This window comes from Gallinula chloropus (assembly GCF_964237585.1).
Source record: "Gallinula chloropus genome assembly, chromosome: 4".
Taxonomy (NCBI): Eukaryota; Metazoa; Chordata; class Aves; order Gruiformes; family Rallidae; genus Gallinula; species Gallinula chloropus.
This window is the reverse complement of record NC_140088.1, coordinates 59,635,789-59,662,823: the sequence shown is the minus strand read 5'-3', so window position 1 is coordinate 59,662,823 and position 27,035 is coordinate 59,635,789. Positions and strand designations below refer to the sequence as shown.

The 27,035-nt window shown below is 41.8% G+C and overlaps 1 protein-coding gene across 8 annotated transcripts in view; it reads left to right on the top strand.

Moving 5' to 3' along the window:
- TENM3 (teneurin transmembrane protein 3) overlaps window positions 1-27,035 on the top strand; it is a gene marked incomplete at its 5' end in the record, with an annotated part of 318,571 nt that overhangs the window by 265,960 nt on the left and 25,576 nt on the right. For 5 of the 8 annotated variants that reach the window (XM_084263690.1, XM_084263688.1, XM_084263687.1 and 2 more), the window contains 7 exons: window positions 6,478-6,745; window positions 7,325-7,468; window positions 10,474-10,723; window positions 11,143-11,163; window positions 16,839-17,071; window positions 17,634-17,788; window positions 18,646-19,520. In XM_084263690.1, the coding sequence (XP_084119816.1) occupies window positions 6,478-6,745; window positions 7,325-7,468; window positions 10,474-10,723; window positions 11,143-11,163; window positions 16,839-17,071; window positions 17,634-17,788; window positions 18,646-19,520 (1,946 nt within the window). Of the gene's footprint in view, window positions 1-6,477; window positions 6,746-7,324; window positions 7,469-10,473; window positions 10,728-11,142; window positions 11,164-16,809; window positions 17,072-17,633; window positions 17,789-18,645; window positions 19,521-27,035 lie in introns of all 8 variants that reach the window. The other 3 variants (XM_084263689.1, XM_084263686.1, XM_084263685.1) reach the window with 2 other exon arrangements.

Genomic DNA, 27,035 nt, shown 5'->3' with positions numbered 1-27,035 from the left:
GCAGGCCAGGACACAATTGGCCTTCTGAGCTGCTAATGCATATTGTTGGCTTATGTTGAGCTTGTCATTGATCAGCACCCCCAAGTCCTTCTCCTCAGGGCTGCTCTCAATCCATTCTCTGTCCAGCTAGTAGTTGTGCTTGGGATTGCACCAACCCACATGCAGGGTCTTGCACTTGGCCTTGTTGAACTTCATGCAGTTCGCATGGGCTCATCTCTCCAGCCTGCCAAGGTGCCTCTAGATGGCATCCCTTCCCTCCTGTGTGTCAACCTCACCCTACAGCTTGGTGTCATGTTTACAGCTCAATTTATGTTTAGTCCCAAAAAATAGCATGATGCTTAGAGTTTGATAAGTTAGAAGCATTCTCTTTAACCCTGAGGACAAGCTTACCAAGCCAGTGAGCACATGTGCAAACTGACTTCTTCAGAACTTCTACCACCAAAAGTAAGACTTAATATCAAAACTTTACTTTAAACAGAAAAGCCATGTCTGGAATGTTTTTTCTCTAACATAAATGTATTGAGTTCCTCCATCTCAAATATCTGATTACTATTACAGTCTTCATCAACTGTTAAAGCAGGTTGCATTTCAAGAATTAGTATTTATCTCATTATTGATATCTGATAAAAGTTTTCCTCGTGAAACAACACTGTCTCTTCCTTTCTCTTCCTCTCCTTTTTCTCTCTCTCTTTCTCTCCAATACCTTCACAATATCATAATTACATAGGACATTCTTTTTCCCATTCAGTAAGAAATGTCCTTGTTGCTTCAAGGGAAACACAGAAAACGTATTCAAATGTTTTCATGCAGAGCTCTTAAGAAAAGAGCAAAATCATTAAGCAGTTCATGGTAGGAGCAGGTTTAAAGTAAAGAGGTAAGGAAATTACAATGAACTGTTCATACAAATCTAGACTGCTAGAATATTGTTGCTTTTATCCTCACTATCACGTCTGTGCCTTTGATAGTTGCAAGTCAATTAAACAAATGTATTTGCAAAAAACAGTCCACTGAAAACCAGCTCTGCTGTACTTGTTTTGGCAATAGATGATAGATTCGGTTCCTGAAGTGATAGAAAGTGGCTTAGATAGACAGGCTATAAATCAAGAAAAAAGCAATAATAGAAAAATGTCAGGAAATACATATTTTCAAATAATACTTGTAATATCTAGGTAAACAAGTCATTTCATGAGCAGTGGCACTAATGAAGTCTGGATTCCTACTAATGCTCACCCATTGCTATAATTCCAGGTATCTGCTACATCAAGTCCTTCCCCCATGGGCTGCTTTCAGCCTTTCTCTCATGGGAGTACCAAGCTGGCTGCTTCTTCCCTACCTGAACCCTTTTTTATAGAAACCCTAAAGAAATAGAACTCTCTTTAGAGATTTCCACGGTTATTTCGTATGTGGTTGAAATTGGCTACCAGATTCAGAAGTTGTAAGATCTGACAGGAGAGACTGTTGGGTCAAGTTGATTTGCTCTAGAAAACCAGCTGGAAGGAAAGATCTTACGCTGAGCAGATCCTAGGCAGTTGGTGTTGGGTCATTTATGACAAGGTAAAAATAGAACAACCATTATTATATATGCAAAAATCTGGTTCCATTACAGTGTTTAAAAAAAAATGAAGGAGTATTTTCTTCTATATTCTTCACTCATCACACATGTAATCCCATGCTTCAGCAAGTAGGAGCTGCACAGGCATGCTTGGGACATACCCCATTTAGGGTCAGGTTCCCCTCAGAAATGCCTAATGCTCAACAGTCTGTCTCCCAAAACACTGACTGTTCTGATGAAAGATGGGTAGAACCAGATTTCATTCAGAACCGTCTGTTCAGCTGTGGAGGAACTTTTCATAAAGAAGGGGGAATGCCAGTTTGATGTGTGGGAGACGGGATGAAGGCACGGAGAAAGAAACCGTTCCCTGTGTTCTTTCAGTCAGTATTAGTCACCCTGTTCATGTGGTGTGATAGCACTCACTGTCACGTGTTACAGGAGAAAATGATGTGCTGCTGTAATCATCATCCCTTGGAGATAATGTTTTCAGAAGAGTGTACTTACTGGCTTATGAATCCCAAATTGATCAGAGGGGGAATTGAAGTCTTTCCCAAAGAAGCTGCACAAAAGAAAACTGGGGAAAAAAAAAGATGAGCAAGGGGAAAGAATAAATGCAGTGGGTAAAGGTGTGATCACACACCCAAAAAGTCATTACTCGAGGAGGATGATAATAAATAACATGTTAACTGAATTTGGACTACTTAGGCATGACTTTATCTACTTTTAATTGCAAGTTAGCACTGCCTAGACTTAACTAGCTGAGATTAATCAGTGTGAAACAAGGCAGTAAACTGCATGCAGATGAGGGGGAACAGGTTAAGCTGTAGTTGCTTACGTGATAGGTAATATTCTTGCTCTTTTTCCTAATAAAATGTGTCTGTCTGGCACATACTGCAGTGTGGTCTGGCAGAAACCCACACGTGAGTCACAAGGAGCAATTCTGATACTGAGGTTTTGAGGCTTTCCTTCTCCTAAACCTCTGTTGCCCACTGTTATGTATGCTTGCAAGATGCCTTCTGCAGGCCCCAAACAGCTTGTTTCTGTCACCCCAAGTGTGGGAGAACGAAGACTGTAAACTTTGCCTTCAAATTACATGCTCAAGGTTGCCCACTTTTTTTTCATCTCCCCTGACTCCCTCTCTCACCACTGACAATACTGTACAGTGGCAGCTGGCAACATTTATTTGCCTAGAAGATTTCATGGTAAAATACAGGCCTCAGAGACTTAATAAAGAAATTAATCTATTTTATCATGTAAGCAGGCAGTATAATGGGATGTCTAGGTATTCCAGTGTTACATGGATGCTGCATCCTAGTTTCACTTTGCTAAAATCTCCAGGACTTTCTTTGTACTGTGAAAAAAAAAAAAAAAAAAAAAAAAGAGAGAGGGAGATGACACTTTTAGAGGTAAATATGTCCATTTATGCATCCTTGTTTTCCAGCACATTTTTTCCTGGTTTTATTCTTTTTTGCTTTCTGTTTGAAACTTCATATACACCTCTTCCTTTATTCTTTGTGGACACGTTTTTTTAATGCACATGTATGGCTTTTTCCTATCCCTCTTCTCTGTGGTAGCAATATTTTAAGTCTAGAAAAAACAAGTATTTTTCCCCCTTTTCCTTTTTCCTTGTTTTATACTGTTAAAACAAGCTTACTTCTTTATAAGTTGATTCAAAAGCCTCAATTCAGGGGAAGTCTTTTTTTAAAAGGACAGTATTTTTTCATCTTAAATGAGCAGTTTCAGCTCCTACTTAAAGGATGTATAATTTTTGTACATCTTCATCACAACTTTTGTGTAATAGGAGTAGTTGTCAATATCTACTTGTAGCTATGAATGACACCTTTACCCCTCTCAAAACAAGATGACGTTGCATTTTAATGCAGCAGCTCAGCTGCTACTTCTCAGAAAAGAAGATTTTTCTGACATTAAGACTGCAGTTTGCACTTGTTTGTGAAATTCATTCTCAAAACCTCTGCTAAGGTTGCTTATTGGGGGGGTGGGAACCCAAAACCAAACCAAAAATCACGGTAATGCAGCAGGCATTTTTCCTCATAATTGTATTAAATTCCTCATTCAGGGTTGCTAATGCCATCAGAGCATGTCAGCTGAATCATACTAAATATTTTGGAGCAGGAAAGCAACCCCAAGCCTGGACAGCTTTGGTCCTGCTAGCCGCAAGGGATGAGAAGCCCTCTACAATTTATGTGACTCAGTTGCTGGCTTGAACTCTTCAGGACGACAAACTCTGTCTTTGTGAAAATTGAGGTGACCCTTATCTCAGTCCTGTAGGTTAAATATTTCATAGCTGTCCTTCTGAGAAGCTTGATCATCCATAAATAAAATGTCAACTGTTAGAATTTGGTGGTTGGGCTATAACTCAGCCCCCTTAGGGTATCAGCCTTTCTGAAGGTAGTTTGATACTCTATCTGGAAAAGGTAAAGCACAGACAGCGTGGTTGTGTTGGTGATTCCTGATGTGACTTTTATACCTGGTGACTTTCCTGATTGCTTTGCAATTGATGTGTTGTCATGGCTCCCATAGGACGCTCTCTGCTGTGCCTGATGATTTACCTTTTCAGATGAACATTAAACTGTTTAATTCTCCTTGTAACGCTTGATTCTGGGAGAGATTGAGATGCATAACCTTCCCTCTACATTTCTAAAGTTCTCAAGAAAATAAGTTGCTACAGGGGATATTTTATGGAAAGAAGGAAATTATAAATCAGATTCCAACAGATATTTGGGGCTTCTGCAGAAACTAATAATAGGGGTTCTGGTTTGGTTTTAAACCTCACTGAGAACTGCATGAGTGTCCTAGTTTCTAATTTGATAGTAATCCAAATGCACAGTGGAATTTCTTGGAAATTGAAACTTCAAGGTGTCCTCTTTATTACCTGTTATCTCAGCCAAGAGTATTGGAAGACCACCTAAGTGTTTAACACTGCTCTACCACAGTTGCAGTTGTAAAAGAAGCAATGGTCTTAACAGGAGACCAGTGAAGTCCATTAAATTGTGTCCTATTACAAGCGTATTACTTCTTTTTCTCCTCTTGCTTACAGAGACCTCCATCTGTTAGACTAGTTCTAATGTGCAGTGTATGAGAGTCCTGCTGGTGTGTTGAGGAGGAATTTGTCTTTTGTTCCTAGGTGGTTTGTGTTTTTCCTTCAAAGTCTTAGAAAAGGAGTATGTTCACAATCACTTATCTCTCTAGAGAGAGAGGGTTTTGTTTGTGCAGAAAAGATTTGCTTGTTCTCTGGCTTAGACACTGTGCCTCCTGACTGAGGGAGAGCAGACTAGATTTACAGACTAATATGATTCCATTCACCTCCTTCCAAGGGAAGGTACTGCTTGTCACTTCTCAGTGATGGCAGGTTCTTGGTGGGGAAAAAGGAAACATTTGGAGGTTGAGAATTCTGAATGTATAGATCTGAATGCCAATCACCTAGTATCTTCCAATCCCTCCTTTATTTTCTACAGCTCTATTATTGGCTTACTGGAGAAGAGTTTCATGTCTAGGTATATCAGATGTAAATAACCATTCATGCCAGACAATGAGGCAAAATATTATTTTCAATTCTTTGTTATTAGGAAGGAGACAGGTATAATTAAAACTATGAAACTTCACATCCCAGCAAAAGTGCTAACATAGAGGATGGTGTAGCACCTGTTGCCTTCCTCAAGAACATAAACCATATAATTTCACCCTATTCAACACAGTCAGTTGTTTAAAAGCAGTGTCCAAGGATTCCTCTAGCATGGAGAGCTAACTTGGCACTTGTTTAGTAGTTACCTTTTGATCCCACTGAAGTCTCAAGCTTGCTCCTTGTGACAGTGCTCTCCCCAAAGCCTGCTTTCCAGTAACATTAATTAGTGTTTGGTCTTCAGACATTAGGACTAGGAGACAGAAAATAAAAAATAAAGCTTTTCAAATCTTCCCCAAGGGAGCTCCTTTGACACCACCAAAGGTCTGTGCTTGTGCCTCAGTATTCTTTGCCCTCTTTTCCCACCAGAGAAAAATTACCTTTCCCCCCCAGTAAGTGGGATACTTACTTGGAAGCTGTTCACCTGAAGCATTGGCTGTCAGTGTTTATGTCCCGACTGAGGTATAGGACGGTATAGGCTGTCTTCATCCACATTACGCAGAAACCTTTCACATCCATCCATCACCCACAAAAGCTCCTCAGCTCAGAGGAAAAGACTAGGTAAAGGAGGGGAGGAACCTTTTAAAAATAAAATTGAATCATTGCACCTCTCTGAAATGAGAAAGTGGTGAGCTGATGTCTGAGTAGTGAATATTGATCAGGAAATATGGAAAAGCTTTCCCTGAGGCATCCTACTTATCTGTCTTCAAAATAAATGGAAGAATGCTCTAGTTCAGAGTATTTACAATCCACAGGTAATGCAAATAATAAACCACCTAAAAGTGCTTCCTGCTCCTACTGGAGCAATTAGACATCACAACCCAAATCTGAAGCTTTGTGGTGCTGAGGGGCTCTACAGCCTTTATTATGTATCCATAGCTGGGCCATGGGGGGCAGCGTAAGAAGGGGCTAATTTCATGTAGGGGAAAGATGCTTTTTTGACTCTTGGCAAAAGCAGTTGGAAATGTTTTCCCTCTCTTGTGTGCTTCCTTTCCCCCCATAAAAATAAAGGAAAAATCTTTTAAAATCCTTCAGCAGAAAGTATCAACTAAGCAGCTTCAGTGTAACAAAGAATTTAGACTTTGCTTTTCAGGAAAAAAAAGGTGAAATGTTGTTATTTACGTATGTATTTTTTGCATTATTAAATGAAGGCTGGATTTAGATGATTCTTCCTAAAGGGGTTGCCATGGAGCATTCTGTCAGGCCTCCTTTTAGGATAGCTGCATTGTTCTGTTTAATTTCAAAATCATTCAAATACTGTATTTTTTTCCTTACCAATGCATAGGTACTTCATGAAGAAACAACAATCCCAGGAACCGATTTGAAGTTATCATACTTAAGCTCCAGGGCTGCAGGATATAAATCTGTGCTGAAGATTACTATGACCCAGTCTGTTATACCCTTTAATTTAATGAAAGTTCATCTTATGGTGGCAGTGGTGGGAAGACTTTTCCAAAAATGGTTCCCTGCATCCCCAAATCTGGCTTACACTTTCATATGGGATAAAACTGATGCATATAACCAGAGAGTCTATGGATTATCTGAAGCTGTTGGTATGTATGTTACGGAAGGCTTTTTTCCATTTTTACTGTTGTCTGGAAAATAGGAAAGTGCATCTCAAATACCTGTATCCATTAAGTAGAAAATGCTTATCAGAGTAAGATGAAAAATAACAATGGATATTAAAATATATTAGAAAATACTAATCTTAAGGTTGAATTTTAAGAAAAAAATGTCTTCAAAAGGAAAAAGAGACCATAGCAATTTTTCACTTCCATCTCTTCCCCATGAAGTAGCCCTCAACCTAATAATATAGTAAGGTATTTAGGCTACACCGTCCTTGTACTTTACAGCACAGTAGCATTCTGATGTGCTTAATAAAATGGCTTTCCTCTGTACCTTTCCTAATCCACTTCTTTTTAACAACTCAAGTTATTTTAATAACTCAATGTTGATTTTTAAAGGCTTTTGGAATCCTGTTTATCATTTTCAAGTCCTCTGAGGAAGCCATAGGGTTTTTCAGGTAGCCTGGGAGAGCGGAAGAACGTGCATAGTGGAAGGAAATGACATTGTTTACACTCTTCTTCTAAACGAGATCCTGTATTTAATGAGGAAAAATACTGTTATTTCAGTGTCCGTAGGTTATGAATACGAGTCTTGCTTGGATCTAACTCTCTGGGAAAAGCGGACTGCCGTGTTGCAGGGTTATGAACTGGATGCCTCCAACATGGGTGGCTGGACACTGGATAAGCATCATGTCTTGGATGTTCAGAATGGTAAGAAGTTTTTCTTCTTGCTAAATATAATACTCAAGTGCCCTGCACTTTAGGTGTCTCATTCCAGCTTTTCAAATGTTTGCTTTGTTATTTTAAAAAAGGGAATTATGGAATGTCTTGCATAGGGTAAACGCTTGCAGCTTTACAGACTGTGTCATGTTTCCTCATCCTATAAATACAGATGCATTAATAATTTCATCAAACAGTTTCAGCTTGTGTTAGATGTGTTTAAAAAAACAAACCAAAACCAAACCAAACACATTGAAATTATTTTTAAAAACCGAGCGATACTAAGGTGATGATATTTCTAAAGCATTGTTATTGGGATTAACTCTGTGTTCACAGAGTTAATGAAAACTTCCAGTTTTCATAATGAGTGACTGTTAAAGAGCAGTAAGAGACATTCCTGCCAAACCAAGAGCTCTTCCCTCCCAATATTAAATCCCTCATTTGTACAGGAGCTGTTCCTCTTCACTTCAAGATATCCCCAGCCCCAGCACAGCTGCTTGTGGGCGCTGTTAGCACTCTCCTTGTGTTGAAGTCCTTCCCTAAGTCAGACTTCCCTGGGATGCTGTGGTCAGCTCAGCATGCAGCAGGTGACAAATGATGTTGCCTTGAGTCAGGGAGGGCACTTGTGCCCCTTGCTTCAGGATAGAATCCAGTCACCAGTGAGCGAGTCTTTTCAGTGAAAAGACGAGGAGCGATACATTTCTAAGAACGGTGTCTCACCACCAAAGTGTATTTTTCCAGTGTGCTACTCAGCGACTGCCCAGAGGGTGCACTGGTAAGGAAACACTGAACAAGGGGAGCTTTGGGAAAAATTGACTGGAAGCATGTAAGAAAGGTGAAATAAGCAGAGTCACGTGGCTCAAGGTGGGAGTCGGTCACACCGAATTTTTATATAAAGGAAGAGTCCAGGAGAATTCAGCGGGAAAAACGTCACTTCTGCAGTAGCTAGTGTCCTTTGGAGGTCTCCTGCTAGTACATGAACTTCTTTTGTGTGATCTACTAATCACCACCTAAAGCACTGCTTCTGACTGGGAGAAAAACAAGGTAACCAGATCAAGGGAAAAGGTGTCACCCTACCTCATTTAAAAAGTCAAAAAACCCTGTGCAAGTTATTGGAAGGTAATCCATCTGAAAATGTGAAGAGCTATAATTATAAATATATATAAGATTGGTTCTGTTCACAGGGTAAATTGATGGTGGCTTTAAATTATGTTCTAGAGTATATTTGACAAGTAATGACTTTTCAAAGTGACGTGTGTCTAATTGAATAAACGAAGTGGAGAGTTGTAATGACAAGGTGGATGAGCTGGAGAAATGTATTCAGAAGAGAGTGCAGACAGTGTTTGTACGGACATACCGAACTACTGCAGTAAATAGTCTAATGTACATCTTTTAGTCTGTGATAATAGAGGAGAAATGTGAAGGACCAATTTTTCAAGGTAATGACAGAATAAATCAGGTGCAATAGTGCACTGTGCTGACTTGTAGAATTCCTCTGATGAAAATTATAGAACTCAGCTATTTCAGGCAAAATTATGGTGCCATGATTGTCATAAATGATGTAATCATAGGAGAGGGGATTTTGTATACCGTTAATGCATTCTGGCTTTAACTATTCATGACAAATACCTTCTCCCTCTTTTGATTTAGATTACTTATTTAGATTACTTGCTATTAGGTTTCAATAAACCATTTTCATTCTTCCCAATTTTATCATCTATATTGGGTTTACATTTATAATCTCCTAATTTTTTGAACATTAAAAAGTAGAGAAGACACCTGCAACATTTCAAGATGAAAACAAAGTATTCTGTCTCATACCTTCAGTATAAAGAGTGCATTTTGGGAGTGAGGAGAGAAAGAGGAACACATCTTAAATTTCTCTGAAGCATCTCAAAAGAGAAATGTATCCCTCAGCCCCAGACTCCCTTTGAATCTCTGGGCATGCAATCAATAAAACACCTATCAAAGTGCAAAGTGACATGTGGTTTACGTGGATTATACCACGGAAAGACATATTGTGACTTACGAGTGTACTCATAATAGCTGGCCATCTGTAGAGCACACCTCAGTGGATTCATTGAGAGAGATAATAACGAGGGTCCTGGCAACATTTTCCCACACTGTCAAGTCACACTTTTTTCCCCAAGACTGAAGATTTAGCATAAAGCATGCATTTTTCTTCTCAGATTTCCTATGGAGGCTATAAGGAAGAAAAATACTGCTGGCACATTGCTTTGTCTTCATGAAATTATTGTTCCTTTCATGCCTGAAAGCAGAATTAAGTTTAAGAGGCAGGTTGGCCTGGCACCACATTTTTTTTGTTGTTTTGACATTTTTAATAACTGCCTAGAACTGCAGACATGGTATTGAGGCTGACTTTGTTGCCAGAGGTACATTTTTACTGTGAGCTGAGTAAAGAGTCTTTTATAATGTAAAATTGAGGCAATATCTCCCAACTTTTTGAAGTAGCTCTTTAACTAATATTTACAATTTGCAGCAGTAATCCACTTTAGATTACATTTGACATCATACTCATAATTAGTTGTAGTAGGACTTTAGGAATATGATTTGCAAATAGAATTGTTCTCTTTTTTTGTAGAGTTAGAATTTCAGTCATTTCTGGGCAACTTCAAAACTGTAGTAGACCGTGATTTCATTCTTGCATTTCCTTCCACGTGATAGGTTTTATTCTGAATTACAGCTATTAAAATTATTAACATTTGAAAATAAGAATGACTGAAAACTTGTTTGGGTTTTAAATGCTCATACATTTAGTGTTTCTGTTGGGTGTTGTGGACAGCATAATTTAATGCTTTGTATGTCTGTGACAAATAAAACCATAAATGTTTTAGTAATGTTCTGTTACTTGCAGGGAGAAAAGTGCATTATATTAATCAAGTAAACAAATATTTAGAATAGTTAGGCATGGTTTTCTGTGCATACATTCAAAGTTTTTATAAACTCTGGTTTGTGTTTTTTATACGGTCTGCCAGGAATTCTCTACAAAGGAAACGGGGAAAATCAATTTATATCTCAGCAACCCCCTGTTGTTAGTAGCATTATGGGCAATGGAAGACGACGCAGCATCTCCTGTCCAAGCTGTAATGGTCAAGCCGATGGTAATAAATTATTGGCTCCGGTTGCCTTAGCTTGTGGGATAGATGGCAGCCTTTACGTGGGGGATTTCAACTATGTTCGGCGGATATTCCCATCTGGAAATGTAACTAGTGTTCTGGAGCTAAGGTATGTGGGGTTTTTTTATCATCTCAGACTGCAACAGTAACTCACAACTCCAGAAATCTGAATTGCGCAATATACTTCTTAGAATATTGTATAAATTAAGAGTGTGCAAATGGTTGTAGGGACAGAGAACATTGATTCAAAAGCTTTTAATACCATTGAAAATGTGTTTGAAACTGAAGTGAGACAATTTTACCCTGGTAAAATATTTTAACAAATTTGAACTAAGAGAATTTAACCTGCTCAAAGTGATTATTCTGTGGATTTTAAGAGTTAACGCACGTAGTCAACATGAGTGGACAAACAATGGACATTCGCCACTAATGATAGATGTAATGTTGCCTTCTTTTCATCTTTTAACATCCTTTCTGATTGCCTTTCTAATAATGTTTTTCTGTTCTTTTTTACTTGCTCCCAACAAGAAATAAAGATTTTAGACATAGGTAAGCATTCCTTAAAGAAGATTTATATTTTTCTAAATGTTCTTTTTTCTTTCTTAACAAATGAATGCTTATAATGGAGAAGTCATTCCTGAGATGTATTATTAGAAAAGAGGAGTATTTTTCAAAAATAATGAGTTCATATGTTTTAGTTATGTCAGCTGTCAGGCTGTATCGTCCTTTCGGATACAAGTTCCTCTCCTCTCATCACTCTCTGTCCGCAGTCAGGCTTCTTTTTATGCTTGTGTATGCCCTCTTTTGCTGTCCCCTCATCTCTGCTCACTCCAGTTCCTTGCTGGCAGCACTTTTGCTGATCCTGTCAAAACTCACTCATTAATTAGATACCCCAAATACGATGGGAATGTCATATAAGTAATAAAATTATTAAAGTATCGAGTGAGTTAATTTCATTAGCCTTTTGATGTTGAGTCTGATGTCAGGCTTGCATTTAACAGATTTGTCAAAGGTGAACAGTTGAAATAATGGGAGTCCCATACTAACACAGCTCCTGGAGTTAAGATTTTAAAGCACACCAAGATCCATAAGGCTGATCATAAAAAGAGTAGTAATCAGAAGGACTGTAGAACGGTATTGTATTGGGTCTGGCTGAGGTGGAGTTAGTTTTCCCCATAGCAGCCCTCCCTGTGCTGTGCTGTGTGTTGGTAGCGAGCACGGTGTTAGTAGCACACCGGGGATTTGGCTGCTGCCGAGCAGCGCTGGCACAGCACCAAGGCTGTCTCTCCAATGTTGCTCCCCAGCCTAACAGCAGGCTGGGGGTGGGCAAGATCTTGGGAGCGGACACGGCAGGGACAGCTGACCCTGGCTGACCGAAGGGATATTCTATACCATATGGCGTTTGCTCAACAATAAAAAGCTGAGAGAAAGGAGGAGGTAGGAGGGGCATTTGTTATTTATGACATTTGTGGTCCGGAGCAACCAGTATGTGTACTGAAGCCCTGCTTCCTGGGAAGTGGCCACATCTTGCCTGGTGATGGGAAGCAGAGAATAAATATTTTGGGTTGTTTTTCCCTTTGCTTCCACGTGTGGCCTTTTGCTTAATTAAACTGCCTTTATCCTGACTCCCAAAGGGTTTTTCCCATCTTATTTTTCTCCCCTCACTGTTCTGCCGAGGAGGGGAGTGGCAGAGCAGCTTGGCGGGCACCTGGCCTCCAACCAGTCAGCCCACCACAGGCATTGCTACCAAGAACAGAAGAGAAGGAGATGGACACTTATGTTGTGCAGCAGCAGCCACTGCTGAGAAGGAGATGAAAACGGGGAAATGAAATCCTGCAAGATTTCATGTATCCAACAAGCCTCTGTGGTGGAACTGCTGAGTATAGGGCTTAGCAGCCCCGCTGGTCCCATTACTCCCTTTTTGCAGCAAATCCCAGCGAGTTGTAGCTCAGTTCTCTCTCTTTTTTTTTTTTCCTTTTTCCCATCCACTTTGCTTTGGATATTCTTCTTTATGAGGAAAGGTTTTGTGTTTAAGACAGTAGGTTTCAAACATGTCAGGCAAAGTCATTCCATGACTAAATGAAGTGTTTGTGCCAGTGCTAATGATCAGAACTGGGAGTTGATGCACAGGCTGGCTGATTTTGTGTTACTTTCCAGGTGTGACTCTGGGGCAATCTCATCTATTTGGTGGGTTTAGGTTTTCACTGTTACTTTTAATTTGCATTTGTTCCACTACTTTTAAAAGAATTCTATCCCTTGTGGTGTTACAACGTTGTGATTGCAGCAGGATAATACAGCGTCTTGGCAAGTGTACGGAATGCGGGATAATACTCAGAACGGGAATTGGGAGGGGACAAACACGATTGAGGTTTGCTTTGCTGTGACTCAGTAGTGACGCCTTCTCCTGCCTCTGGCAGAGCTGTGGTCACAGGCCCGACGACGGCATTTCAGAAACTGGATCCCAGTGTAAGAAATGCTGGTGAGGGAGGACAGTGAAGCTTTTCTCCTTTATTTGTGCCTATGCACACAGAAGCTCTGGGTAGCAGAACTGCGATCATACCGCACAAATTATCGTCACAGCACGTCCGTGGTCCCATGCAGCAGCTGTGAACTGGGGGGACCCTCCTGAGGCAAAAGGAAGTGTTGAGGATGGTGGAGAACTGGTTTTGCAGAAGCAGTTGTGGAGCCAGTGAGCAGGAGCTGTGGAGCCCACTGGGCAGTCTGACACAACCTACTGCTAGTTGGAGTTTTCCTTCCCATCATAAAGTATTTTCCCAGTGTCCACTCAGGCTTACAAGTTTGCTGTTCAGGGGCTTCCTAAGCCAAGAGTGGAGGCTTTATGCCTAACATCCCCTGCCAGTTTTTTATTCTATTAATGTAGCTGATTTTTATTTAACACACACAAAATTTTGGGATCCACCAGATCCCAAAGGCATAGGTTCCCCAGCTTAAGGACACACTATGAGACAAATAGCTTCTCTTGCCTCTCTGAAGTCACGCAGAGCCCCGTGAAACGCTGGGATTTCTCCTTAAATCATGGTTCAGAAACAGCCCTCAATAGACCACTTTGCAGTATGTAAGTGCTAGGTATTGAAACCAAGAAAATGCGCTAAAATATGCATTTCCTGAGTAAAATTAATGGGCAAGGCTAAATACTAGTTCAGATCTATTACCTATTCAAGCATTCAGCTTTCTTCACTTACAAACAGCGTGCTTCAGCACACGGCGATGTGCCTCCCACCTCAAGGAGCCTGTACTCTAGAGAGACAATGCAGATCAAATTATCCTCTCGTGTACCAGTGACCTCTCATTTTTTCAGTCTCAGAGCTGAAGTGATGTCTTTATACACACTGCTGCCTGTAGGTGATTAATGCTGATAGGCATTCATGGAAGAAGTAATTTTTAGAAGGACTTTGAAGACAGAGAGGTCATTTGTAGGCTGTGGCAGTATCCCACTTCTGTAGAGAGCCAGAGAAAAGTTTAGCAAAGCGTAAAACCAGCTTTGAGGGTATATGGTTTTGAGTGAATTGGGGGGGGGACACAGCTGAAGCAGGAAGACTATATTTTAAAACTTGGTGCATGGACAGTAATGCAGGTTAGCTGACAGGTGAAGAATTAAAAGATCAGTGTAAGCAAGATAAAATTATGCAATGGGAAGTAGGTCATGACAGCTCTGTGCATATGTGTGCGCACTTCAGACTTGAAGCACTGTTGCTGTTGTTTGGCATGGATAGAACAAGTTAATTTGTAGTCATTTGTCTTCATAGGAGCCCATGTTGGTATGTAATGGCACGTTTTTCAGGGCTACTGACAGCGATCAGGCGATACCGAACGAGTCGAGAAGTCACTGACTGGGGATTTTACTTCTCTGTGTCTGTTGTTACTGGTAGGAGGCAGGCGCTTAATATTATTTCAAGCTACAATGCCACAGAATAAACTTTGTGCAGCTTTCCAGCTGCTGGCTGCTTATCCCTGTGCTATTCCTGAGATCTGCATAGTGTGCATAGATGTTTTCTGACTAGAAAACAAATGTGGTTTTCACTGGACAGTTATTCAGTGCCTCAAATTGTGCCTTGCTCCTGCGAATTAATGGGGGGGTTTCTATCAGCTAAAGCTACCTCAGCGCTGAAGTTAAGCCTCTTGTATTATCTCAGGAAGGAACCATTAGACATCCACGTACAATAAATTGGAGAGTTTCTATTGAATCAATAGTAATAGCCCCTGCACTCCCAGACTCTGGGGATTTTTTTTATAAAATGATGAAATATCTTTACATTATCTTCTGAATTTGTTTAGTTTGGCTGAGGATACACTACACACTATAAGAACCCATCCCAGATAAAAGCAGCTTTGTCATTTGTGTTGTAATTAATTAAAATGCAGAAATGTTTTTATATTTATGAAGAAAACAGCTTTAAAAATCTTTTTAGAACAAAATAATTATTAGGTGTAAATTATTTGTTATTGACTTGCTGACTCTTTGCCTCAATCATCATTTTGATTTGTTGGAATAAAGAGTCAGATGAGTTAAAGTACTTTAAATTTTGGTAGTATAAGTAGGGATTTATTTTAGATTACAATGAAATAAAATTTAATTGCACATTTCACATTTTGCAGTGTGTTTATATTTGAAGTGACTGCAAAGTTTCTTAAAGACCAAAGTAATCATGTAAATGTGTATAATTTAATTTGCAGTCTGTAGAGGTATAAATAATTAGTACACTCCATAGTGATATTAAACGATCTCTGTAAATGAAGGTTTCAAAAATACCTTCCACGTGTTCAGTGCATTGGCAATACTGGATTTCTCACAGAGAGAGAGGTAGCTCAGCTCTGTAGCGGAGCGTTTTAAGAGGCGCTAATCGCTGTGTATTTGATTTCATTAGTCTGCTTCACTTGGTTTCTTCATTCTAAACCAACATGTTAAAAGTCTTAAAAACCAAAGAAAATCCTATTTATGCAACACATTTTTCCTGTGTTTTTGTAATTGGATAGCTATAAAAATCTGTCCCTGCTAACAGACATAATTTGTTCACAAGTTGTTCCCGTTGGTCTCTCATTGCCTTTTCCAAGTGGCAGTGCATAAAAATGTGCTACATTAGCACAGTTACGTATTTACCAAACGTGAAGTACAGCAAACAGATGTTTGGCGGTCGCCGAGACTGGTGGGTCTGTGTGAGCAGAGCTTTTGCAAGTACCAAAAGCGGGACTGACTGTTCTGACACTCCGCTTCAATCCGTTCGGAGAGCATCGCGACTTACCTCCTGTATTTACATGACCTTATTTCAGCTCTTTGTGCCATAAATTAGGTCAGGCATCCCAACAGCAGCGGGTTAAGTTTCTACATCATCATATATCAACCCAAAAGGTACTCTCCGGGGCTGGTTTTTTCACCAGCAGGGAAGAAAAGACAGTAATTCTCAATTATGTGGCACCAGTGGAGAGGCAAAATGTACGTTTCTGGGAAAATGGTTAGCAATATATATTTTCACTGCAATAAAGACTGTGCTGGCATAGTTAGCAGTTTTGTGCCAATGTGTACAGTTATTTGAAATATGACTCTGTGTTAAGAAGAGCGGCAGAGCTCCACTCGGCGCTCTGGTGGAAAAGATGACATTTCCTAATGCGTTAAATCATGCGTATCACGTCTTTGCAAGCAGTGGATTAAACAAATACTTATGAAGGATGTCTTATCTCTTGCCTGTGAACTAATAATGCGAACTCTGCCTTATCTGTTTATGAATTATATAAACCATGCACCCCAGCAGCCTTCTATAAATTATAATAAAACAGATAGGATGATAACAGCAACAAAGTGAAAGCGAGATCTTGGGTCCTGCTGTGGAGTTTGGAACTGGATCAAGGTTCCCAGAAAGCCTGGGAGGTTTCAGACCCCAGTATTGTGCATTGGCCTGTTGCGGAGACAGGAGCTGTCTCTCATTAGAGCTCGTGGCACAAGCATCATGAACAAAATGGATCTTCCATCCCCAAAGAAGGAGTAGTCTAAGTTGGACTGCCTGTGACACAGGCTAAGAAACATGAACTGATAAAAGCGTTGGGGCCATGGCCTGTGCTGCCTGTGCCTAGGTTTTACCAAGGTTCGCTGTTGGTTTTACCTACTTACATATTACCACACTCTGCATATGAACTGAAGCCTTTTCTTCTTGATCCAGCATTAGGTGCAATTCATCACAGCGTATGCAATGTGTCTTTCCATTTTACAGCAACAACCCAGCTCACAGGTACTACCTCGCAACTGACCCCGTGACGGGAGATTTGTACGTTTCTGACACAAACACGCGCAGGATTTATCGGCCCAAGTCGCTCACGGGTGCAAAAGACCTGACCAAAAACTCTGAGGTAATAGGAGGAACAGGGGAGCAGTGCCTACCATTTGATGAGGCAAGGTGTGGTGATGGAGGCAAGGCGGTGGAGGCAACTCTCATGAGCCCTAAAGGTAAAAAGGGTTATCCCTCCCTCTGTAACTTTCAAAGATTACAAAAGTTCAGAGCCAGGGGCGTGACCGTGTTTAATTACTGAACCCAGTAGTTGCCTCAAAAACGTGGGTTTGAGTCATTTTTTCCAACTGGGAAGACGATGGAGTTAAAGCACTATAAGGGTACCTGGGTTGGGTTGGGGTTTTTTTAGGAAGTATTTGGCTTTCGCAGTTACTGAGCAGTTTTAAATGCTCATTTAGATTATGTGTTTGGCAGGTAACGGTGAAGATTTATAGTCAGTGTTGCTTTTTGGTCCTCTTACCCCATTTTTCAGGTTAGCTTGAAAGCTAGGCCCTTCTCAGTGCACTCTCCAATGAACAGCAAATGTGAACAGCGGGAGTAGATTTCAGACGAACAGTGATTTACTTCACAAAATATATTTATAAGCTGTTTTACTACCTACTGCCTAAGACCGCATTTTCTGCCCTTAATTTCCACTAGGTACATGCCACTTACACCCCCAGTTACAGATAACATAGTCACTGCTGGTACAAAACCTGATTTCTGTTCTCTTCACTAAAGGAATAGCAATCGACAAGAACGGGTTAATCTACTTTGTTGATGGGACCATGATCAGAAAAGTGGATCAGAACGGAATAATATCCACGTTGCTTGGCTCCAATGACCTGACCTCAGCACGACCTCTAACCTGTGATACCAGCATGCACATCAGCCAGGTACTTCTTAGCTGCTGCTAATCTGGAAAGCTGAGCTGGGGCTAGAAACGCAAATGCAGCTTTCTTTCCACTTGAAATAAAACTGTGTAGAGTGTGTAATGGATATTCAGCGGCAGAATTTGGGGAGAATGAAGCCGGCTCCAGGGGTATGAACTGCAGTGTATTATCTTAGCTGTAAATCCTGCTGTACTCAATTTTTCTGCCCATAAAGTTCAGTTTAGTTTAGAACAGCAAAACTATCAGCAGGAAGCATTAAGTCTGGTAGTAAATACTGGGAGAATGGCAGATCTGTTAGAGCTGTCTGGTCGTGTTGATGTTTCCTGAATTGCTAACTTCCTTGGCCTACTTGAGGATATACACAAAACCCCCTATTTTTCTGTTCATCTCAGGAAGCTCGTGTAGGGACGAAGGAGCATCGCTAGTGGTTGTGTTTAAAGCTGGAGTGCAGTACAGTGGTTTGTAATGTGGAAGTAGGAAGGCTTTTTGCTATTACAGAAATAGATGAGTACGGGCCTTAAAGTGTGTATGTATGTAGACTGCAGTAGCTGTCCCTGTTTTTATTTATGTGTTTGTGATACAGAGAAGTATAACAGTTATTGGAGGGAAATGCAGCCCCTAGTACAGTTCCAATGTGACTGGCTTTTTTGTTTCAACAAAACAGGTGCCTGAACATTGTTCCCCTTGCCTCCCTGAAAGAAAAACTTTAGTTTGCTGGATGTGTTGTCACACAAATCCTTTTGTCACGATTGTTGCAGCAGATGAGAAACATCCCTGCCACAGCGTCTAAAACTGAAGGTGACTTAGTTCATTGAGTCTGCACTGGCTAACCATTTAACAACACACCTCTGTTTGTCCAGGTTCGTCTGGAATGGCCCACAGATTTAGCTATCAACCCGATGGATAACTCCATTTATGTTTTGGATAACAACGTAGTTCTGCAGATCACTGAAAACCGCCAGGTTCGCATCGCTGCGGGGAGGCCAATGCACTGCCAGGTTCCTGGGGTGGAGTACACGGTGGGGAAGCACGCTGTACAGACCACGCTGGAGTCAGCAACTGCCATTGCCGTGTCCTACAGCGGGGTGCTCTACATTACAGAAACCGACGAGAAGAAGATTAATAGGATAAGGCAGGTCACAACTGATGGAGAGATCTCGCTAGTTGCTGGAATACCTTCAGAGTGCGACTGCAAAAACGATGTCAACTGTGACTGTTACCAAAATGGGGATGGCTACGCTAAAGATGCCAAACTCAATGCCCCTTCCTCCTTAGCTGTGTCTCCAGATGGCACCCTGTATATTGCTGATCTGGGGAATATCAGGATACGGGCTGTGTCAAAGAATAAACCCTTGCTGAATTCGATGAACTTTTATGAAGTTGCTTCTCCAACCGACCAAGAGCTTTATATCTTTGATGTCAACGGTACGCACCAGTACACTGTGAGTTTGGTCACCGGCGACTATCTGTACAATTTTAGCTACAGTAATGATAACGATATTACTGCTGTAACAGATAGCAACGGGAACACTCTTCGCATCAGACGGGATCCCAACCGCATGCCAGTAAGGGTGGTCTCTCCCGATAACCAGGTCATCTGGCTGACCATAGGCACTAATGGGTGTTTGAAAAGCATGACTGCACAAGGGCAGGAGCTTGTCTTGTTTACCTACCATGGCAACAGTGGACTTCTGGCAACTAAAAGCGATGAGACTGGGTGGACCACTTTTTTTGAGTAAGTACATATGATAACGTCAGATGCCGTTAAGTTTTGTTGAGCGATAGAGCTCCGTTTGAGTATTTCTGGAGGCTGAAGTACCTCTGAAAGAAAACCCTTGATAACAAAAAGCACAGAAAGATACTTCTTGTTTCCCATGCTGTCTTCCCTTGTCTGACTGCTTTCTAAACAGTGGGCCTGAATAATTTTAAATTCATTATTTTGGATTTGATTTTTATATATTGAAATAATAGTGAGACAACATTTCACTCTTGTCAATAAAGCTGTAACTCAGGCAGTCATGATTTTGTAGATTTGCATCAAAAACTAGATGTTCACTCCATTTGCTCCCTAGATTGACATTGTTCTTGCAGCAAATACTGACAAGAAATTTGTCTTCACTGCTCGGTATTTTTTCCTTTTTTTTTTTTTTTTTTCCCTAAGTAAAAGCCTGTCTGGGGGTGTTTTTCCCCCAGAAAAGGCAGGCTGGGTATTTTTTTGAAGTTGTAAAAGTTTGCGTTTCATTGAGTGGCGGCTGTGCCGGAAGGAACCTGTGAATGACATGGCAGGCTTTCACACAGGTGGACCTGGGCAGAAGGAGCTGAGAAAAGACATGTGGGCTGTGTGGGGGGGAATGTCATTCCTGTAGGAATCAACCGAGAACACAGAGACCACCAGCATCGTGTGGTGTACAGGTGCAAGCACAACAGCGAGAGGTATTAGTGGAGCAGTAGGACTTCTAATTTTTCCAGTTGCAGAAAAAAATCTTTCCAGTGAATTGCTTTACCCTGTGCAGCAGTCATTAAGTCATCAATGCCTGTTCATACAGCCACATCAGCAAAACATTCTACAGAATCCTCAGTTATATTGACTAAGGAAGGTCGTGACAATTGATAGATAAACTAGTAGAACCTCAGAGATCACATGCAGGTTTTACAGGCACCTTCATCCCCAAATGAGCTGAACTATAAACTGAAACACCAAAAAAAAAAGTGTAGCAAAAATGTGGCTTAAAACACAAATAATTTATTTCAAAAATGACCGATGTAAAATTAACACAGATTTTTTTTCCAGTCATCTCTGTCAACTGGAAGAATATGTGTATTTTTAAATCATATGAAAGACATGCTAAGGTTGGGTAAAAATATGTCTATGTAGGAGTGGAAGGCGAGAGCTACTATGATAAGTAGAAGTGTTAGAGGGCCCTCAGCTGAAGTATTCAGGCTTACAAAGGGCATAATGAAAATCCAGTAAGTCTCCCTTCTTTTTCTCTTCCCCCCCCCTCCCCTCTTTTCTCCTATCTTTATGATGAAAAGCAGTAGCAACTGCTGCCAAGGTCAAGGCCTAAAAAAAAGCTTTCAATTCAACACACATGATAAAGAAAATAAAGTGCCGGTGTCAGGCAGTGGCAGCAAAGCCAAACATCTGTGTTCTGAGATAACTTCACGTTTCTGTCAGTGTAGGTTTGGCTGAGGCACTGTGCGGGAGGACTCTGAGCACCTGTATCTACTCTCCAGCCTTTACACATGCCTGTCAGAGACACGAGAGCAGCAGGTGCTGCTTCACTGCACATTGTGTCCTGAAGTGGAGACAGGGCTAGAAATGCTGATCCCTAACAAAGACAGCAGGTGGAACGGCACCGCTGCCAGTTTTAAGGTATTCTTACAGTAATCCCTCAGTTGGCAGGGCCTCAGCAGCGGGCACGTTCCCAAAGCATTAGCGCACGTCTGTAATATTTAATGGCGCATTGCTGCATCCGCTGCGCCTCCTTTTAGGTCCTGCCAAGAGGACGCAGAAGTGCAGTGAGGATACCCAGAGGAATGCAAAACTGTTCAGTCGGGAGGGCGCGTGTTCTCCTCCTCGTGCGTTCGCCCTGTCCTGTGTGCTGAGGGACCAGAGCGCAGCTTGGGATGGGCTGGGGACAGGCAGCCATTCCCACAGGAGTAAATTCGGTGTTTAACTGCGACACGCGGAACCGCTTGTTTCCAGCAGGCGAGCTGGGCAAGGCAGTCAATCTGGGGGATAGTGAAGTCCCTTTACTGAAATTAAGGCATCTGCTGGGTACAGCAGGCACTTTAAATCACGCTGGCATTCATACTGGCTAATTGAGGACCTAGAGTTTTAATCAGGGCAGTAATTTCTCACCATGTTGTCTCTATTTTTGTGTAGCCTACTGTGGTGTACTGCAGAAGTAGCTGATGGCTCCTGAATACATCTTAACAGTGTCTGCGTGGTCACTTAAGAAGTGGATATTATATTCACAACTAAGTGGCTGATAGGTCTGTATTTTTCAGCCTAGGGAGAATTTAGGGTACTGTGTGTCATGAAGTACCTGGTCATTTACAGAGTCTGTAAATAACCATCTTTCACACCTGATCTGCTTTCATGCAGACTTTCTGGTCTGAGTTAGGTTGTGTCCAGCTGGCTTACGGAGAACCCAAAGGCCAGGCTATTCCCCTCAGTAAGTATTAGTATTATCTCCACGCTGCTGTTTATGTGCTTCCTAAACAATTACCTCCAACCAGTGACTCGTTAGAATTCCCAAGCTAAAATAATTATGGAGAAAGCTAGGCAATTTCACTCACCCTGAATTTGCCAGTGCATGAGGCTTTTGCAGAAGCGAAGATATTAATCTCCTCCCCGTAGCCATGGTGAAGCAGTAATCTGCTTAATTGCAACAAGGAAGATTCAGATTAGACATTTGGAAAAACTTCACGGTGAAGATTTTGGAGCCCTGGAGCAGAGAGACGACAGTAGTGACCCCTTGCCCTTCACAGCCTGTCTTTAAGAGCAGATTAGACATCTTTCGGGACTAACACAGGAAGAGCAGATCCTGCCTTGGGGTAGGGGCTGGACCACATGACCTCTCAAGGTCCCTTCCAGTCATGTTTTCTGTGATGCTCTGTACAAGTTAATACCAAAAATAAAAAACTGCACTGATTATGTAAAGCTAAAGGGAATAAGTGGAAAGAAAGTGCTGTGTTATTTTTCTTGCCAAAACAGCATTTTAAAAACATCCATTGGGCATCACAGCTGCTTACTTCTTTTCAACATAAAATCCCCATGCACCAAATTTGTGTCTGTAGATTTCCTTTTTGAAGAAAAAGTAGATACAAACACGACTGTTTTGCCATTTTTTTGTTCTAGGATCAGCAAACATTGTGACTTTGCTTTTCAGTGCTGATGATTTGTAACATTAAATCTGACTAGATTTGGTTTCCAGCGGCTTGTGCTACTAGTGCCAAAAAAGACAGTAACCATGTGTATCTTGTGGGGGGGGGTGACATGATACATGTGTGTATCCCTCTCCCAGCATTTGCATATTCATCTTTGTAGGTCACATGGCCTAAATTTTCAGCCAAGAGTTTTCCATTGAAAAAATAAAAGTCATCTTAAAATGGCAAGGTTTCCATCAAACATCAGGTGAGGAATAAGAAACTATGAGAAGAGATTGTTCTGATTTCTTTCTTCGGGGAAACAGATGGGTGGACCATCCAGTGGATAAGAAACTGGTTGACAGACCGTAGCCAAAGGGTGGTGGTCAACGGGTCTATGTCCAGGTGGAGGCCGGTGACAAGCGGCGTCCCCCAGGGGTCTGTCGTGGGACCGGTGCTCTTTAACATCTTTATCAATGACATGGATGATGGAATCGAGTGCACCCTCAGCAAGTTTGCGGATGACACCAAGCTGAGTGGTGTGGTTGACACCCCAGAAGAAAAGGAAGCCATCCAGAGGGATCCTGACAGGCTGGAAAGGTGGGCCTGGGTGAACCTAATGAGGTTCAACACTGCAAAGTGTCAGGTCTTGCACTTGGGCTGGAAGAATCCCAGACACAGATACAGACTGGGAGAAGAGCTCCTTGAGAGTAGCCCTGCTGAGAAGGACTTGGGGATTCTGGTGGATGAGAAACTTAACATGAGCCAGCAGTGTGCTCTTGCAGCTCAGATGGCCAATGGTATCCTGGGCTCCATCAGAAGAGGGGTGGTCAGCAGGGACAGGGAGGTGATTGTCCCTTTCTGCCCTCCTGAGGCCCCATCTGGAGTCCTGTGTCCAGGTCTGGGGCCCCAATACAAGAACTATTGGAGAGGGTTCAGAGGAGGGCCACAAAGATGATTAGAGGGCTGGAGCACCTCCCCTACGAAGAGACTGAGGGAGCTGGGCTTGTTCAGCCTGGAGAGGAGAAGGCTGCAGGGAGACCTTATTGCAGCCTTCCAGTACCTGAAGGGAGCATAGAAACAGGAGGGGAGTCAACTTTTTAAAAGGGTAGACACTAGCAGGACAAGGAGGGGGATGGATTAAAGCTAAAGGAAGGGAGGTTTAACTTAGATATTGGGGGAAGTTTTTTACAGAGAGATTGGTGAGGTGCTGGAACAGGCTGCCCAGAGAGGTGGTGGATGCCCCGTCCCTGGAAGTGTTCAGGGCCAGGTTGGATGGGGCCCTGGGCAACCTTGTGTAGCTCCAGGCCTGGAGGTTGGTGTCCCTGCCTGTGGCAGGAGGGTTGGAGCTCTGTGATCCTTGGGGTCCCTTCCAACCCATGCCGTTCTATGATTCTGTTTTAGTAATAGCAAAATGGAGGTGTTTTCATATCAGAGTTTATTTATTTATTTAATTTACTCTATTGTTTAGATACTCAAATTATTTTGGGAAGGGGGTAGAATTAGTATTCCATGGTGAATTTAGACTTTCCTTCCCACTCTGAGTTAAAACTTTTCAGCTGTTACAGTTTCTGATGGGCTAGAAATGCCATTTTTTAACTAGCTGGGTTGTTTCACCCTTTGGTTGTCACACATCTGTTCAAATGGCAGAAGTTACATTGGAGTAAAAATACTGTGGTTTTAGGAATAAAAAAGATCAGTGTTTGGAGCCAATTCAGTAATAGCTTGTGCAAATGTGCTTGTACAAGTGGAGCATGGATCCAGAGAACTTGGATCATTTCAGTTGAGTTCTCAGTGATTTGAGAGCAGATTTATGAAAACCATTTTATCTTTTTTTCTTTTTTTAGACAAACTCGCAGTGAAAAGAGGAAATCTTTGAAAAAAACCATTGCATCCCAAAAATTGGCAATCACTGCTCTGGCACGTAAACCATTTGGACTTATTCCTTTTCATGGCTTTTTTCCAGTCTAAGTCATACTAATACAAGATCCAAAAGAAGTTTACTTTTTTATTTAATTTAGTCTGGATGTTAATTAATCTAGAGTTTTATTTTAGTTAGGCTTCACTTTGCCTGAAGAAGGGGAAGACTGACATGCAGGAAATATTTTTTTACACTCTTCATGTTATTTTACAGTGAAAATTCTAAGTACTCATTTAAATTATTTATGTTATCATATAATCTCTTTTCACTATTTCTCTTTTTTAATATATCTTTATGGCAAAATGGATTTCTAAATTCCTGTTGTGTTAAGGGTCATAGCCTGCAGATCAGAATTGACCCTTTATATTTTCAGGAATGCATACTTTTGTAAAGTAATGTTACTAAAATTTGTAGGAACTGTTATCTGTTATCAAAGGTCTAAACACTTGCTGAATTAAAAAGATATTAACAGCATTCACAAGAAGGATTGAAAGTACACACATACTAAGAAAAAAACAGTGGAGTCCTATAAAGCTAAAAGACCTCAGATTAGGTTTTACAATGAAATATTAAACAAGATGTAAGAGCAATCAGGCTAATGAAATTCTGTTGTTATAAAATTGTGAGATATCTGAGCTGGAAACTATTAGCCATAACTGCATATTACATATGCATAATATGAAGATTTAAACAGATAAATCTTAAAAGCTGAACTAACGATGTGCATACTAGCACTGTGGGAGTGAGGCTGCCTAGCTGGCCTCTAGGACATTATCTTTGTGTAGCAGTTCCCCTTCTGCGTTCACACAGAGCAAGCTAAGCCAGGTGCACAGATGGAGCATTTTTGTCTGGACATCGGTCTGATACTTCAAAGTATCAGAAGTGAACCCCTAAAAAATCCCTTGAAGTGCCCCTGTGTAATTGCTCAGTCATGTACATCAGACCTGCCCCCAGCCTGCGACCTCAGGCCTCCCTCAAGGCCTTGGCATGCCAGGAATTGCCGGGCAGGCTTTAAATTTAGGTGAAAATGGGCAAAAAGCCCACTTCATCTGACCAAAAGCGTCAGGCAGCCCTCTGAGAAGGTCCCAAGCATCTTTAGCCCCAGCTCTTCAGAACCGTCTCACTGTCTCAAGTCATTCCCCAGGAGCTGCTGGAAGCTGAGCACATGCTTGAGGGGCTCAAGCCCCTCACGACCTCACTGCTCTCCTTCAGCTTGCTGTACAACTACTTTGTGTGACTTCAGCTGGAGCAGTACAGCAGGGTTCTTTGGTTGCCCTGCCAGCCTTGGATTGCTTTGTGCTCCTCAGATTGCTGGAAGAGTTGATAGAGGCATCTCTGGGAGAGAGGATTGCTCTAGGGCAAGAAGTCAGCCTTAGTTGTCTGGGCTGCAGAGCTAAGGGTATGTCTGACTGTGGTCCTGGCTGGGTGCTTCTGCAGGCTCCTCTGGAAACAGGCAACTGTTCCTCCACCTCACAGCTTCCCGGGAAGGTGTAGGCTGCCTGTGCTCTCCTTTGGCCTCTAACCCCCTTTGATAACTTTCCCCCCTTAGCTGTGAATTAATTCCAATAGCCACTCTTTCTTATCTCTTCCCTGCCTTCTCTCTTCTTGCCTTCCTCTCCTGTAAGGAGCAGTATCAGCAGGCAGAGATCTGTTCCAGGCTGATGCTCCCTCCTCCTCCTCCTCCTCCCCCCTGCAAATTCACTGCCTTTCTTCCACATCTCTTTTGCTCTCCAGACCTTGCCCTCCTCCTGTATTTCCTTACTTTCTTACGGTGCATCTTGCTCCTTCCCATGTCTCCCATCATTTCTCTAAGGTGTGTTTGGCTCCCCTGCCTTGCCTTTCCCAGTGGTGCATTCTCTCTCAATCCTCTCTTGCATCGACAGTGCATCATACAGTGTTTCCCCGGGCACTTCATGCCCTGAGCTCATTTGTCTTCTCCTTCCCCTCCTCCCTCTCCCGCTCAATTCTTGTCTCCAAGGGAATGCAACAGAAATCAAAGAGAGTGACATTAGCAAGCAGAGCCCTTACAAGTTTACTTAGCTCCCACAGTTAAATTAATGAGCTTTCCAGCCACTCTGGATAGGTGGTGACATCATGCAGCCTGTGAAACCCTTGCAGTAATTTTATGGACTAGAGAGAATCCCAGGTAAAAACCTCTTTTGGCTCTGTGCTGCAGGGTGTCACCGTTTGCATACTGTGGCTTTATTAGCAATGCGTTCGGTGCTGCGGTTGCCCTAACGCTGTGTGATGCAGAGTGAGGGGCTGCCTCTGCCTTGGACTTGTTCAGTTTCCCCACGTCACACATCATCTGTAGCTCTCAGCATTCCACAACAGGGAACAGATGATACTTTGCAGTTTTCCTCTTGCTTCATCTTAATGTATTGCTTGTGGAGTCTGACTTGGAAGTGCTGAGATTTGGCTTATAAAAAGTCTATAGAACTTCTACTGAAAGATTTC